This window comes from Aulonocara stuartgranti, assembly GCF_965226115.1.
Source record: "Aulonocara stuartgranti genome assembly, chromosome: 15".
Taxonomy (NCBI): domain Eukaryota; kingdom Metazoa; phylum Chordata; class Actinopteri; order Cichliformes; family Cichlidae; genus Aulonocara; species Aulonocara stuartgranti.
Window position 1 is genome coordinate 14,913,192 of NC_138951.1, and position 16,672 is coordinate 14,929,863.

The 16,672-nt window shown below is 40.6% G+C and overlaps 2 protein-coding genes across 2 annotated transcripts; one reads left to right on the forward strand and one right to left on the reverse strand.

The window, feature by feature from the left end:
• Positions 1-191: 191 nt before the first annotated feature.
• drc5 (dynein regulatory complex subunit 5) lies at positions 192-8,191 on the forward strand. The gene is made up of 5 exons (XM_082505150.1): positions 192-240; positions 1,623-1,753; positions 1,843-2,411; positions 3,588-4,037; positions 5,853-8,191. The coding sequence occupies exons 2-5, from the start codon at positions 1,657-1,659 to the stop codon at positions 6,030-6,032; spliced, it is 1,296 nt and encodes a 431-aa protein (XP_082361276.1). The 5' UTR covers positions 192-240; positions 1,623-1,656; the 3' UTR covers positions 6,033-8,191.
• A 90-nt stretch (positions 8,192-8,281) lies between these two features.
• tmem151ba (transmembrane protein 151Ba) lies at positions 8,282-14,770 on the reverse strand. Its single transcript, XM_082505149.1, has 2 exons — positions 14,095-14,770; positions 8,282-11,929 (listed from the first exon to the last, which is right to left on the reverse strand). The coding sequence occupies exons 1-2, from the start codon at positions 14,182-14,184 to the stop codon at positions 10,487-10,489; spliced, it is 1,533 nt and encodes a 510-aa protein (XP_082361275.1). The 5' UTR covers positions 14,185-14,770; the 3' UTR covers positions 8,282-10,486.
• Between the last annotated feature and the right edge of the window lie 1,902 nt (positions 14,771-16,672).

The following is a 16,672-nucleotide window of genomic DNA, read 5'->3' on the forward strand; positions in this document are numbered from 1 at the left end:
CTCACAAAAATGAAAATGATTTCCATGTGAAATGCGTATTTCCATGTGTCTTACTAAATTTTGTATTTATTTTTTTTGTCTCCTAAACACAGCAGTAAACAGTATAAACATTACGTTTATACGTACATCGAGGTATCGGTCAACATTCAGAGTAAAAACTCAAATTTCCCAGAGACGTTAAAGTAAACTCACTGCGTTCCGTTCCCATGGGAACAGATGAACCCTAAACCAGTACTGCAGGTATGTTAGCATGTATACGACAAGGATTAGGCTGTGTATATCTAACTGAATGACATAAAACAAATATTAAATAGCTCCGTGAAGAAGTTTTTATTCGATAGCTATAACAGTGGTGGGACTACATGCTCTTAAGCTAACTATGTAAGATACCGTATTGGTCAGAAGCTAGCAACTTCTGCCCAACTTCAAAAGCAACTCAATAGCCCAATAGCTGAGCTACTTAGACTCACCATATAACTACAATTGAAAATATAATATCTGTCTATGAAGGAAATTTTAAATGTGTGATTTATTTATTGACTTATTCTTTTTTATTATTCATTATTTATTTATTTATTTTTTTAGTCCACTTCTGGCACTTATTTTGTAAAATTACTGTAATAACTTTATTCGAACATTGTTAGGAAATAAAAACTGCACGTAATCGCAAAATGTAATCAAAGTAAGTGAGTTCGTTAACTGAATTTAAATTAAGCTGATGCAGTTCATAAATTATTATTTTATTTAGGGGGGAAAGCTATTTGAACCTACCTGGCCTGCCTGCCACCCCGTTTGTTAAATTATTATTTTAACCACATTTTCAGAAAGCTGAGTTCAATTTTCTATTCACACCCAGGACTGATCACTGCAGTGATCATTGTAGTAGACTAAAAGACCACAAAAAGTAACACACCATGCCACGGTTGAAAAAAGCTGTTGAGAAACAAAGTCATTGAGATCTATCAGTCAATGACAAAGCAGTTTCTAAGGCTTTGGGACTCCAACAAACCACGGTGAGAGCCATTATCCACAAATAGACAAAACTCGGAATGGCGATGAACCTTCCCAGGAGTTGCCGCCATAGCAAAGTTACTCCAAGAGGACAGTGACGACTCATTCCAAGAGTTCCAAGGAGAAAACCCCCGCTAACAAAAACGACACAAAGGCTCGTCTCGCGTTTGCCAAAAAATACCTTGATGATCCCCAAGACTTTTGGGAAAATATTCATCCAAAATTAGGGTCCAAATTTATCCACACTGATGTGAAAGACTCATTGCCAGTTACTGCAAATGCTTCATTATAGTTCTTGCTTCCAAGGGTTGCATAACCAGGTATTAGATTTTTCACATCACCAGGCTATTTGTAAGGTGATGGGCCAGATAGATTTAAATAGCTTTTTCCCTTAATAAATGAAATGATCATTTAAAAACTACATTTTGTATTTACTCAGGCTATCTTTGTCTAATGTTAAACTTAGTTTGATGTTCCAAAATATGTAAATGTTACAAATATGCAAAAAAAGTTAGAAATAAGGAAGGGGTCAAATACAGCACTGTATTTTCCCCATACATTTCACTTAAGTGCCGTATCTCTATACTATAATGCCTCTCTTTATCCTCCAGGGCTAATCTTATCCAAAGTGAAGATTGCAGTAACATGAGGAGGATCATTGCTGAATATCTAGACTGGTCACTGGCTACAGTGTCCAGTTTGTCAAACCTCTCTCTCCAGTGCATAGTGAACAACTTTGAAGGTGGTTTTTAGTATCGCTATTATCCACAAGTTTATAATCTCACTTGTAATAAAGCTGGAACTTAATTGCAAAATGTATACCTGTTGCAGAAAGGCCAATATATGAAGAGCTTACATCCAGTGAGAAGGACTTCATTCAGAACAGAGTGTCCCTTTCCCTGCCTCTGCATTTCGCAGCCAATGTTTTCCCAGATGGCGTTTACTGGAAGCGATGCTGTGAGCAGAAGTGGAAAGTTTGTGACGTCTCTAATTACGGCGAAAGCTGGAAACGAATGTTTTTTGAAAGGCAGCTGGAGAACATCATTGAACTTTTCGTTCCAGGCATAACAGAGCCAAAGACAGTTCTAGACATGGTCACGCTTTGTAAAGACCACATCAAGAAGCTAAACATTGCTCAGCTTCTGCCACCTGTCAAGGAGCCGCAGACGGAGGATGAGGAGCAAGCATCAGAGCTGACACTTGCAAATGATGATGATAAATCTGGTATGGACCACTTTGACTTTAGGATCTTGCTTGACAAGCTTACAAACCTGGAAGAGCTGCACTTGGTGTACAAAGTCAAATCATGTGGTATGAACTTTGAATGGAGCATGTTTGAGATGACCAACCGGGACTGTGAGTCCCTTGCCAAGGCACTTAAGTCCTGTAAGACATTAAAGGTAAGTATTGCATTAAATTACATAGTACCCATTCCAGATATCCTATGTGAAAAAAGCTCCCGCCCGACTTCGTGCAGAAATAAATCCCCATTCTATGTACGTTTTTTCAAGCCCTCAAATAACAGGAGTGGGATTGGGTTGAAATTTGGCACCTTATTTTGTTTTCCAGCATTTTGATGCTGCAGGATAGCTGCAGGATATTTTTGGAACAAAAAAGCTCAAAAAGCTACAGCAAAATATCAGTTTTAAAACCCAGGACAAGTGTTGCACTCAGGAGTCAAAATCTACTTGTTGCTCATTGCAGTTGTTTTTCTGTGACCAACTTTGAGCATCAACATCAAAGGATATGTCAAGAGTTCTGCAGAAAAAAAATGCAAAAATGTATTTTGTGTAATATTGTAATATTTTAATACTTGCAATCTATCCATTAATTTTTATCTGGGTTCTGGCTGCGGGGGGCAGAAGTCTTAGCAGAGACGCTCAGAGCTCATCTGGGCGGACACCAAGGCATTCTTAAGCAGGCCAAGAGATGTAATCTCTCATGTGAGTAATGGGTCTGCCCTGGCACCTTCTTCTACTAGTGCACACCTAAATACCTTACCTGCATCCATTAGGTATCCTAATCAGATGCCAGAAGCCCCTGACCTGGACTTTCAATGTGGAAGAGTAGCAGCTCTACTCAGAGCTGCTACTCTTCTGACTGAATAACCAAGTTCTATCTATTTCATATTCCAATACTGATGCTCAAAGTTGATTATAGAAGAAATTTTGCTGAACAAAAAAGCTGATAAAAATTTGATCTTATTATAGTTTTTAACTGTTTTTATGTATGGATGTATGTATGGATAGTCAGTTTTTAAGTCTATCCGAACATCTATTCCATCCGTTTTTCTTCTACTTATCCAACAGAAACACAATGCTATGATGGTACATCCCCCCCAAAAAATAAATTTTAATCCGATCTAAAAAGTGCCAAATTTCCAGCATCCACTTTGTACTTTGAGAGCCTGTAGCACTAAAAATGAAGGCAAGCATATTCTGAGGGTGTCCTGATTAATTTTTCAATGTTTACCCATAAAACATTACTTATCTGATCGTGTGGTGCTGATGTGTAAGCATGTTATTTTTTGTGTGTTGCTTGGAAAGACCCATCACAGGTTCTTACTGTTTCCTCAGCTCTTTAGGCTCCATCTAAGCCACCTTGAAGATAAAAAGTGTCGTTTGTTGGTGAAGTACCTTTTAGACCACCCCTCCCTGCGCACTCTAGATTTTTCTCACAACGTGATTGGAGACAGCGGAGCCAGAGCCATCGGCAAATTGCTCACAAAGAGCAAGCTGGAGATCCTTAACCTGTATGACAACAATATTGGCGGCCCTGGGGCCAAGGCTATAGCTCATGCCTTGTCCAAGAACACAACTCTTGTGTCCCTCAATCTATGTCTGAACCGTCTGAAGGATGAGGGTGGTCAGGCTATTTGTAAGGCCTTGTTGAACAACAAAACCCTACTTCACCTGCAACTGGGAGCCAATGGGGTAACTTGGCTTACTGTGCTTTCCCTGTCTAGTATGTTAGCACAGAATAACACCCTGAAGAGCATCAATCTCTCCTGCAACACACTGGGTGAGGTAAGAGAGAAATAAGTCTACTTTTCGCAGCAAGGAAAACTGCTAAAATTAGAAACATGCTGTCTCAGAAAGATGCTGAAAAAGAAGTCTATTGTAATTCCTTATTATGTGGCTGTTTTATTATTGAAAGAAAACGGATTGCATTCCTCCGGACTGCAGAATACATTTTATCCAAAATGTATAAATTCCGCACCCTAACCATCCTATGAAATTTGCGTTGACAAAGATAAAATCTACATTAAAACCCTACAGCCCTATATTCAAGAAAGCACTAACAGGAATAGAAAGATTGTGTTTCTGCCTTGTTAGTTAATTCAATCCAGAAGTGAATTTAAAATCCTTGTCCGCACATACAAATTACATACAAAGTCCTGAATGACCATGCCCCTTCATATCTTGAAGACTTGGCAATATAGTGTATCAGGCGACAGACACACTCTTTAATTTCAAGGCTAGACTTCAAAACTTTCCTTCTTTTCACATGCACATCCAAGTTTCTCTTTTGATTTAACTACGTTGTATTTTGAATCTGGAAGCAAGTGCCACCAAGAAAGTGAATCCTTAAAAGACCATTAACAAACATAACATTTTATGGACAAATTGGGCGTCTTTGCATAAGAAGTAAGACATTTGAATAGTTTCCTTTAAATTCAGACATTCAGTTGATACATTTCTTCTTATTGTCTAGAAGTAGATGCAAAATGATTTTATTTGCATAGTGCCCTTCTCTTCATCTCGCCCTCTAGGTCCTCTATGCCATGTAGGAGGCTATTGCCATCGTAGGCTTGTAAAGACCACATCATATCGTTTCATGTAATTTCATGTGTAAAATAATTAACTGATTATTCATTTATTAGAACTTTACTCAGCAACAATTAAGGATAGCGTTGAAAACATCCATCTGTCCGAGCTACTAAAGTGTATGCGTTTTTTTATTCTGTGATATTATTTCTTCTTTAATTAGTTTTGACTGCTGTTTAGACCAAAGAACCTATTTTAATTTAGTCAACATGGCTCATAAACAGTATATCAATAAGTTAATAAAACTGATAATTGATTTTAAAAAAAAAGAAAGAAAATAATTTGTAGTTGCAAAGATATTATTATTATTATTAATAATAATAATAATAATAATAATAATAATAGATAGATAGATAGATAGATAGATAGATAGATAGGTTTGCTGTTATCCCGAAAGCCATGCAGATTAAAAACTGTCAAAAATTAACTGACAGAGAGGAAGAGTGAAATTGTTATTTTAAGTTATGGTTTCACTGTAACCACTTATTACTTCTTCTTGTTAAATTTGTCAGCTTTGGAATGCTGGTTCATTTTGAAAAACTCTCAAAGCATGCTAACGCCTGTGCAGACACAGCATAGTGAAGTCAACAGAGCAGCTGTAAAGTACTAGGATTTTCAATTATTCATAGATATGTGTGGGAAAACATGTAATAATGGAAAACTGAGTAAGTGTTGTTTCCCCAAGAGAGGTAGATCTGAATTCCCCCTTCTCATGCTCTCTCTTCTTCGGATTTTAACTGCATATTGTATCTCTGACTGGAATACACTGCGGAGGATCAAAAATCACCCACATAGCAGAAATCCAACATGCAGTACCATCAATATTTTTGACCTTGGTTTCAGAAATAGAAATGCCTGTTTTACAAAAAACAGCAAAAGACTGGTAGCAGCAGCAAAGGGGAGCTTATAAAGTGTGCCGTATTTCGAACTGCAAGGTTAGCAGTGAGATGTTTTTCAAGGTTATTGAGGCCATCAGCAGAGCTTTTAGGTGTGTGTATGTTTGCATTTGTGCAGGTTGGAGGGAACGCTTTGGAGGAGGCGATGTCTCACAACACCAGTGTGACAGAATGCAATATCCACCTGACAGACATCGAAGAGCGGAGAGTTTCCGTCATTAACCAAATGGTTTGGAACAACCAGTTTAGAAAACAAGAAACAAACCCAAGAGAGAAGAATACTGAGAATGCCAACTGATGGTTTTTATAATATAAACCCATCTTTATCAGCTGTCTGTCTTTGCAATAGATGAACGTATTCATCTAAAACCACAATAAACGAAAATATGCAGCAAAATTCAACCAAATTTGGTCTAAAACACAACAGATGTAAGTGAGCCCTACATTAATTCTAACGTAAGAAAAATGCAGGATATGATGTGTCATTAAGATCTTTAAACTATCTCAAATGAGTTGTCTGATATCTACTTAATTCATAATGATTGAAGCAGATGATTGGTTGCTGGCAGACCAGGTCATGTATCAATCATGGGTATCCTGCGCTGTCATTAGTTGTTGTTTCAAACAGTCTCCTGCAAGTTGAGCAAAGTTTATATCGGGATCTACCTACTTTGCGTAGCCAGCAGGGGGAGGGATCACAACATCACAACTCACATTTACTCCAGTTCGAGTAACATTTCCAGAAATCTTCCAGCTGAGACTTTTTAGACAATGAGTAAGTGTGAAAAATATGTCCTGTTTTGATTATGAAGCAACAGGAACCAATGAGCTTGGGACCGAGGGGATGGACCAGCACACTGTTGCTTCTGTTCTATTTACTACACTTGTTGACAGTATCAAAAGTTTCCTTTGGCTGACAAACATGCAACACTGGTTGCATCAGTTGACCTCAGATCAGTGATCATAGTCTTTCTGGCATGTCTGTTGTGTATTTTTAAACAAATAGACCAGATATTTTAGTGAGCATTTCAGTTTATTGAGTTTTTTGTTCTACTTTGATACACATGTTTGGTATTCAGTCCTTATGTAACATCAAGGCAACGTCGTGATGGTGTTGGAATACATACAGACTTGCATTGTTTTATTTTTACCTATAATCTACTGGTAAATAGTGTAACTCTTGAACTAGGCGGCAACAAAATTATCAGTCAGATGTAATTTACAGTCATAGCCATGAATCAGGTGTATGTCACAGGTGTCACACCTAAAATCACAAATCAGTCTCCAGAGCCATTTGAAGAGAGGTTATTCTGGACTAATTTAGCCAAAAAGCAGAAAAATCTATGACAGAATACTGATTTATTATATTTAGATCCTTAGTAATCACTAAGCATATGTTTATGCTTAGATATACCTTATCCCAAAGCAGTCAAATCACACCAACAGCATTTGTATTTTTAAAAAAGTATTCTAAAATGATTAAAAACGTGTTTAAAGGGAAACAAAACCATCCCAAAACAGCCTTTTTAGGGGGACTGTTCTGCTTCTCTCCATTTAATAGCAACACATCAAATCTGTCCCTGCTCCAGTTAAGTGTGTGTTTGTGTGCATGTGTGCACACAATATCCACATCGACTGACATTCTACACTCCTGTCTCTATTTATTTACAGTACAAAGCCATCCTGCTCTACAATGTTAAAAATCCACAGATTTATGGAAGTATAAAAGATGAGGCCCAAAGCATCATTGAGTGAAAGAATACAAATCATCGTACGAGCCTAATCTACCTCATAAGACATGATAACGGCTATAGCTGCTTTCTTTGCAGAAATGTTATTCTAACAGTCATCTATAGAGGAAAAGTGTATAGCTTTAAAACTTTCAGTCAGATTGTAATCGGTCAAATAGCTTGTTTCTGTTGCTGCGTAAACATTTCACGGGTAAACACATTTTTCTATTCTTACATGGGACTATGTATGAATATCACAGTGAAGCCACCTGAGAGGCTTGATGATGATGATGAAGGAGAGATTGTGATGATTTCAGAGTGGCACAGTGACTTTAGCATTGACATCCGGTGCATCCTCCTATATTTTGATTAACATAACAAAAAAGACATTTCGGTACATTTAAATGCCCTGTGGAGACTGCATGCTGTTATTTGTGTTGTCCTCTGAGTCATGCAAGTCCACTTGAGTCTCTGACTTCTGACCAGCACGAGCTCGGTTGTGATCCAGTCCTTCACAGCTACAAAATAAGTAAAGAATCTGAATGGGCTAAAAATTAACTTGTTAGCTCAATTGATTCCCAGCCATTTTAGCTCAGATCACTGACATCTGTTCTGTGAATAGTTTAACATACACACTGGAACCACTGAAGATGTATAGAGAGCCTAAAATAATAACTTGCCATTTGTACACTTCAGTTTTTCTGTGATTAAACTAATTTATTTCAAACACTTGTCATAAATGTCCCCCTATCTCAAGATTTCAGGTGAGATTTTGGTGTTAGCATCTTGAATACAGGAGCCTGAAGCTGTTCATAACCCACCGCATTAAGTTGTTAGAGCGGTAATATGAGACGTATTATTCTGAAGAGTTGTTTTGTTTTCTTTGATAATGCAGATGTTTTTTCTAGTGGAAGATTTCTCTGGTAATAACCTCTTTTTCATGCTAAGATACCGCATTTTTCTTGTGTTTCATGGTGGAATCAATTTTAGCAAAAATCAACTTTAAAACGTTGCAGTTTACCGGACCTTTACACACAGACTAAGTGATGGATTTATGAATAGCGAGTGCAGAAGTGAAACTCAATGACTGGAGATGTTTGCATCTGCACCTCCGCCTTCTTTATGTGCAGATGAGAACATGAGTGATTATCGGGATGTTGTTGCAAGCAGAATCGTTGACCTGAATACTATCCTGAGTTTGGGGTGAGGTTGCATAGATGACCTTGAGTTGTGAAAACAGGTTAAAATTGTTAGTTAAACGTGACTCAGCCTGTTATGAGGGGGTTGTGTCTCAGTCCACAGCTCCAAACACAACAACACACATGGAATGTAATGAGTATGGCTGATTGATCACTTTATCGGGAAGGCAAATCTCAACACCAAATGTCTAAACGCAGGTGAGGTTCATAGTATTCAGTGATGGCCGTAATGGCAGTATGATCCATGTATATCCGTCGTTATGGACGTCCTCTATGCTTAACCTCCATTCCTTCAAGTGGCTAAATGACTGTCCAAAAATATTAAGGAGTGCTGGAAGAAATAAACCAAACTTTGAGCGATGGGTTGTGCTGCGGGGAGTGGCTTTTGTCACTGTTTGCATTAAACACTGCTTCGGTTCTTGGCTGCAAAAGTAAATTTCCCATCAGATACCGCATGCACTCAGCTGAGAGGAAGTAGGTTTTAGTGTTTTAAAGTAATCCTTTTATATAATTAAATCTGACACTATCAGTAGTGAATCCAGGCCTCTGCCTATTTCGAGTGTTTTCGATGGCCAGCTCTCTAGCTGTCTCTCTGATATGCATCAGCAGCAGCAGCAGCACAGGGCTGGCTGTGTGAGTAATGTGAAAAAGAAATCTGAAAAGCATTTTGTGTCTGATTCTTACAAACTTGTGGATTTTTGCCTATGTTTTCAATAACCTTGATGTGTTCTTCTGCTTGTTTTAATGGGAGGATAGTGAGATGAGATGAGAAGTCATTGCAGCTTGTGCTTGTCAGTAACGGTTGATGCTAGGCACTTAAATAAAGAGGTAGGCTCAATGAAAATATTGCCCAACACGAACCTAAATGGATCTTTAAGATTTTAAACTGGCGGAGTTGACACTGATTTCTCAGCAGTGCAGTGAGGGTATTTTTTACTGCTTTACAAAATGTACAGTTTGAACAGTTTAAAGAAGTGTTTATGAATCAGTTTTAAATCCTCGTGTCCTTCAGCCCTCGTCTGCTAAATTATTCAAACTCCTCCTGTGCTATATTTGGCGAGCCATGGAGTTTAATGTCATTGCAGCCAAGCACATATCAGCTGACTGAATGTTTTATCCGCACATTTATTTTCAGTTTTTTTCTCTTTGAATGGATTTCCATGAGCATTAACTTTGAATGGAGACATTAAATCATCCAGGATCAAAATGTGTTAACATGCAGATTTCTGTATTTGTCGACTGTACTGACTTCACTTTGATAAGAGCCATGAGAGGGTTAGGGTGTTTGGTTTCAGCAAAACTACTTAGTCTCGTTAGTGTGTTTTGACAAGGTTGCTTATCTTTGCGTTCCATTTCTCGTTTGGCATCCATTTAATTTTTTCATTTGCTGCTGAGTCAAAGCCCATTTCAGGCTTCATATACCGGGAAATGTTACTCATATCTTTGTAAATTGTCTGTGACTAAGATCTGTAAATATGGCATTTACACTAGGATGGGATGGCCCTTGATTTTCATTGGTTATCTGAATCTCAACAGACTCTTTAGGGCTGCACATGACACTTTGGCAGTATCCTTTAAAGCCTCGCTGTATTTTAAACAACAGTCTCATCGGGTCTGTTTTTCCCTGATGTATTGAGTGATAAATTCCACACACATACTTTGTTGTAATTGCTGTTGTGTCAGGTGACAGTATGTTTAGAAATGTTAACAAATCCTTTGTTGTGGTAACTCAGAGAATGCTCTTTTTTTTTTTTTTAAATCTCTGTGTTAAAGAGACACAAGAGTCCATGTATGAAGAGTTTCCTTGGCCTTAGCTCGTGTCATCAGAGTGAAGTTTCTACACAGGAGCCATTTCTGTGCAGCGAGCGGTGGTCGTGGTTGAGGCAGCCTTCGTTGCGATGCACGATGAGCACTGGGAAGTACAGCGCGTCCTGATAGGCTGGAGGGTTCTCCTCACTGGCCTGTTGGCCTGACAGACAGCGCGTGCTCTCTGTGGGACACGACTGCTCATTCAGGCTCCCGCTGCTCCTCCACAGGCAGCTCCGCCTGGAGCCGTACAGCCGACCCAGCGAGAAGCGGCTGGCGCTGAACGGGATGCGGGGGCTCCCAGTGTTGCAGATGCTGAGGGCGCTTCGGGAGAAGATGGAGGAGCTGCTTATGGCACGGTGGCAGCGTTCGCAGTTCTGCCTGTAGCTGCCGTAGCCTCCGGATAAGGAGTAGCTATTACAGCTCCCTGAGAGCTGGGCCAGGTCCATGAGAACCGCCTCAGAGTAGCTGGGCACTAGCTGCTGGTTGGAGCGGATGTGCCACTCGAGCTCTGTGCTGTCAATTGTGTTGACCCGTGGGATGTGTCTGCAATACACCCGCTCGTCAGATGGCGTTACTGGCACATAGTCAAAGCCGAACAGCTTCTCCACATGGTAGTGCACACAGGAAGTACGATACTCTGTCAGCACCCTCATAGGCCAGGACAAGGTGAAAGCAGCCGCTACCCAGAAGGTGGAGTTGGAAGCATACCATGGAAGGTGATCAGGGTCAGAAAAGGCAATCATATACTCCTTAAAGTCGACATTCTTCAGGTGCATCCCCTCACGTGCCTCCATGTAATCATCAAGGCCCTCGTTTTCTGTAAAGAACCTGGCCCGCTGGTTCAGGTAGGAGTTTTCAGACTCCACATTGGCAAAGCTAAAGCACTTGGTGAACCTCAGCTTGGTGATGGGGAAACCATCCAGGCCCAGCAGGTTCTTCGAGATGTCCTTAACCCCGCAGTTACCGTAGTCAAACTCCGCCTCGGCTACGTGGGTGTTTACTCTCTCATGGTAGACCTGTGTAGTGGTGTAGGCATCTCCATTACGGTAACGTGTCACCTGTCGCGTTCTCCTGACATAGTGATAGCTGATGGCCTTCCACCAGATGCAAGGCGTAGCCTGCTGCATGCGCTGTATGCGCTCCGTCACGCTGTCCACATCAACCTTGTACTGCAGCTCATTCCTGGTGTAGCAGTGCCAGCATTCGACCAGGTAGACCACATAGAGCATGACCAGGAAGGCCAGGGGGATGTAGATGTAGCCATTGGAGCAGGGACTGTCATGGTACATCATAGAGTTTCCCTTGTAGGCGCTATTGAAGGTGAGGCGTGTGACCTCTGTCACCTGGCACCAGGCCATCACCCCGACACAGCCGTACATCAGCAGTGACAGCAGCAGGCATTTCCAGTGAGTTTCCTGACACAAGGACTTAGCCAGAGACTGTTTCTGAGGCTGTTGCTGCAAAAGAGAAAAAAATGATTACAAACACAGGTATTAACATAATAATATAAGAAGGAGTAACCTATACCTGAAGATTTAAATGAATGGCACATTTTAATGTGGCATTGATGAACACAACCTAAATACCTGTAGGCAAAAAGTTAAGGAGCAGCGGCTCATGTGTATAAAATATTTAAGGAAATATTCTTCGTTGCAAGTGCTTTTGCATAGTTTATGCATGAGCCAAGAGCCAACTGCTCATTTCTTGCTCTGTGCATGTTATAATCAGACGATTCCTTCATTATTACCATTAAAATGTAAAAGAAATCCTGTTGTCACGTGAGAGTTGAAGACTTGAAAGAACTGATATGATTTTAAAGAGTCAAAAACATTTAGGCAGACAGGCAGAAAAAAAGGCTGTAGTCTGACTTGGGCAGCATTTAGATGGTGCCATCCTTTATCTCCTCGGGGCACAGCAAGCCCCAGCGGCTGCATCAAAGAGCTCGAGAGCTGGTTACGCCCTGCAGGAGCACAGCCACACAAAACCTGGCAGAGATTCAAAAGTCCCAGGAAGGGGAAGATTATCACTAAATTCATTCAAAAAAAATTTGCATGACAGACCTCACTTCTAACACTTCAGATTAGACTGTAAATGTCTAGATTTTGATCTATAGGTCGCCTCTAAACACCACATTTAAAAAAAAAAAAGCATCTGCTCTATCACAGCGCTGATTTATTGAACTCGACATGTCAGCTCTGTGCTCTTCGAGTGATAGACGAGCATAAATAATCAATGTTCTTACATCATAATTAACTTCCCGACCTTGGTCACATGGTCTTCAAGCACACTGCCAACCCAAGGCTACACCCCACAGAGCAAAAGGGATTAACAGTGAAATTCCCCACTGAGATAAACCTCCTGCAGGAGGAGTGCTCGCTCACCAGCATTCTGGCCACGTTCGAAAATTACAATCAATACTACGTGGCACATTTTGTGGCCAGTGTTACATTTTACAGGCTCGAGGTTAATGATGAACAGTTGTGCAGTAGGAGATATCGTTCTGATTATGTGCCTGCAAAGCAAATGCATCTCTGCATGTTACAATCTGATTAAAAATGTGTTAGAAAAACCTTGCGCTGGTCCTAAAATATGAAAGGAGAATCCATATTTAATTTTAGTGAGTTACATTTATATTTAAGGCAGTTATTGTATGAAACAGCTCTAAAAGTCTTCTGTGTACAGTTAGCTGAAGGCTCTTGTATCATTTTTTAATATTTGGTTTCAGTGTTGTTTTGTATTTAGTGAAAATTCCCTTTGCATGAAAGCAACAACTGAGAATCACTTCAGCACGCCACCTTACGTGCTTATATCCTAATGTAATTTTACAGTTTGCACTCATAGGAGTCATAGATTTTAATATGAAAGTGGCTATTGTTAAAAGGAAAAACAGTTTCAAGAAGGTTCAAATCTGTACAGTCTTCACATTCAGGAGGCTGCCGTGGTGCCTTTAGTGCCTCTCGCAGTCATGGACACTTTCTCTTGACATAATAAGACCAGCTAGGTTATATAAAAAGACTCTCTTGTGTAATGGATATGTAACTTGCCCAGCATGTGTGCATGTAGGGGAAGACTGGAGAAGAAGGAGAGGAATTGGGTGTTATAGTTTAATTCAGGAAAACTGCTGTTGAGTCCTTATGTTTCCAAATCTGTTTTAGTTTTTCCCTTAAGGGAAATTTACAGACTCCCCCCCCCCCCCCCCCCCCCCCCCCCCCCATACAACATCTCACTTCTCCCAGCCCTAGTAACGTCAAGATGTCTTTTAAATGCTGCGTGACTTTCAATATCTTCTGGAAAGATATGAGCAAAGTAAGTTTTTTTGTTTTAACACTTTCGTGTACCTGATTGGACCGTGATAGATTCTTAAACCTAATTTTGGAAGCCTGCCCGGAGGACACAGGAGCGTAATCATGGCGTTCACACGCTCGAGTGCGCGCATGGGTTCGTATAATAGGCAAATAAAGCGCTTTAAGTGCTGTGCAAACACTTAAATCAGAATCTAAAAAAAAAAAAAGCCAAATGATTATTACCGTGAGATTATTACAGTGAGCATGCACAAAGGCAGCCTGTCACTTAAACATGCCACACTACTCAAAAGCCTTAATTTACTGCAAACAATTCTTACCTCTTCCCGGGGGCTTTCCGTCTCCTCCTCGGGGACGGTGGTGGTGGCGGTGGCGCTTTCACTTGCCGTTGCAGCCGATGCTGGGGACATGGTAATAACAACAACACAAAGACCGGTGGTGCATGGATCTCCTGATGGGATGGGGGCTTTCCAAAGCAGAGTGAGACATAAACACGCCGCGAACTCCTCCGCGCATCATCCGCAGGAAACCAGTGCAGCAGGAACCCAAACAGAAGGGCTCAAAGGATGCTGCATCCCCAGCCTGTTTCAGGTGGGCACACTTCGCATGGTGTAGCCTACGGGAACGCGGTCATTGTGCCTCCGAAGAAGACTGAGAGGCTGTGACTCTTCTCGCGATGCGATGGTGATGGTGATGAGGACTGCTGCGGCGAGGGATCCAGTGTGATGAGGGAAGTGACAAAGCTCCTCTCCCTGCAGGCAGAGCCCATGACACCCAGTGAAGCTGTGAAGCAGGACAAAGGAGACGGGCAGCGGCACATGCGAGCAGCCAGCCCGACACCACGATGTAAATAACACGCACGTACGTGTCCACGTAACTCACAACAGCACAGAGGGGCGCTGCTGCTGCCGCTGCTGAGGAGGGGGTGGCTCCTCTCAGCAGAGATCTTTATTCTGATCTGTATTTAAGCAAGTTCTTTGAAAAACAGTAATAGTAAAAGCTCACGTAGGGTTTAAATTCGTTATGAAATTAAATAAGCCACCTGTGATGCTCCTCAGATGGTATGATTTTTTGGCTTGTTTGGCTTTGTTTCTTTTTGTCAAAGGGTTTAGTTTAGTTTAGTTTAGTTTAGTTTAGTTTAGTTTAGTTTAGTTTAGTTTAGTTTATTCACAAATCAATCAAAAATACAAATTCCAACATAATAGACAAGATAGCCATTTGTTAAATGGGACTCCCCAAAAGCTAACCACATCTTATGAGTAGGGGCCTAATCATCAGATAATATAATGCAAATATAATTCCCAGGTCATGTTTCCTTTTTTTGCAGCTGTTTTATTTCTGTGGGTTTTTGTTATGTATTGTTTGTGTATATTGGATATTCCCTGGATCTATCCATTTGGACTTTATATGGGTCAATAAATGTCTCTCTTTCGTTTTAGTCTGCCTATGTGTGCTGCATTTGGGTCCCTCTCTTCCACCCTGGACACCACCACAGTTTGAAGACATGCTGTACAAGATGAAACACGAGACAGCGTTTGCGATGAAAAGTGTTTTAGTTAGACACTTTGGTCAGACTTTAATAGCTTTTATCACAGGAAGGAGCCATTAGAAAATAATTTCACTGTAGTCATAAAGGGATGGACACAATCGGCTACATGCTGTGATGTTTAAGTGACGCTCAAGTGGCCAAAAGTGGCCCACGCCATTAGCAGCCTGAACTCTATATGCAAGGCAGGATAGATCCATGCCTTCATGTTGTTTATGTCGAGTTCTTGTCATCCAAGTGTCACAGCAGAAATCGATCAAAGCAGCCAAAATTTTTCCAATCTTCTGTTGTCCGGTTTTGTTCAGCCTGTGTGAATTATACACTCAGTTTCCTGTTCTAAGCTGACTAGAGTGGGCATCCGGTGTGGTCTTGTGCTGCTCTAGACCATCGGCTTCGTGGTTCTATGTCCTGTGGATTCAGAGATGCTCTTCTGCATACTTTGGTTATAACGAGTGATTTTTTTGAGTTACTGTTGCCTTCCTGTCAGTGCAAAGCAGTCTCCCCATTCTCCTCTGACCTTTGACATCAACAAGGCAGTTCCACCCAGTGAACTGCTGCTCAAAGCATATTTTCTCATTTTCTTCTCTGTAAATCATAGAGATAGTTGCATGGGAAAATCCCAGCAGTTTCTGAAATACTCACATCAGCACATCTGGCACCAACAAACATACAATTTTCAAGGTCACTTAATTCACCTTTCTTCCCCATTCTGATGCTCAGTTTGATTTTCAGCTGGTCATCTTGACAATGTCAGCATGCCTAAATGCACTGAGTTGCTGTCATGTGATTGGATGATTCCACTTTTCATTTCAAATAAACTTCCTAAAGAACATGTGATGATTCCACAATAAAGTTGTATTTTAAATTCTTAGCAAATTAATCTCACCACTCCACCAAATATAGCTTTCAGACAAAAAGAAAAAGAGTACAAAAGTTCAAGTTTAAGCTGAGATATGGTTTACTTAATGCTGTGAATAAGGAGAAGAGGGCAAAAAGACAGAATTGCCCCAAAGCGTTTGTCATTATTTCATTGTTTTTTGTGAAAGAAGAGACCATAAGAAGACCAAGTAGGGAAAACTGAATATTTATCCTTGCTTTTGTTGTGCACAGCCCTATTTAAACAAGAACACTTTCCTGTATGATCCTGGAACACCGGCCTGTGTTTATCACAGAGCACAGTATGGACATTGGACTGGACTCCTGGTGTAAAGTGGAAAAAGTAAACACAACAGTAGAGAAAAACAGATGGTAACTCTTAACAGCACTAAATGCTTCCCTCTAACAGTCAGCATTGTTTTATGTTGTAGACTGTTTTCATCATGGACCTACCCCCCTCCCATTAAAGTACAGAA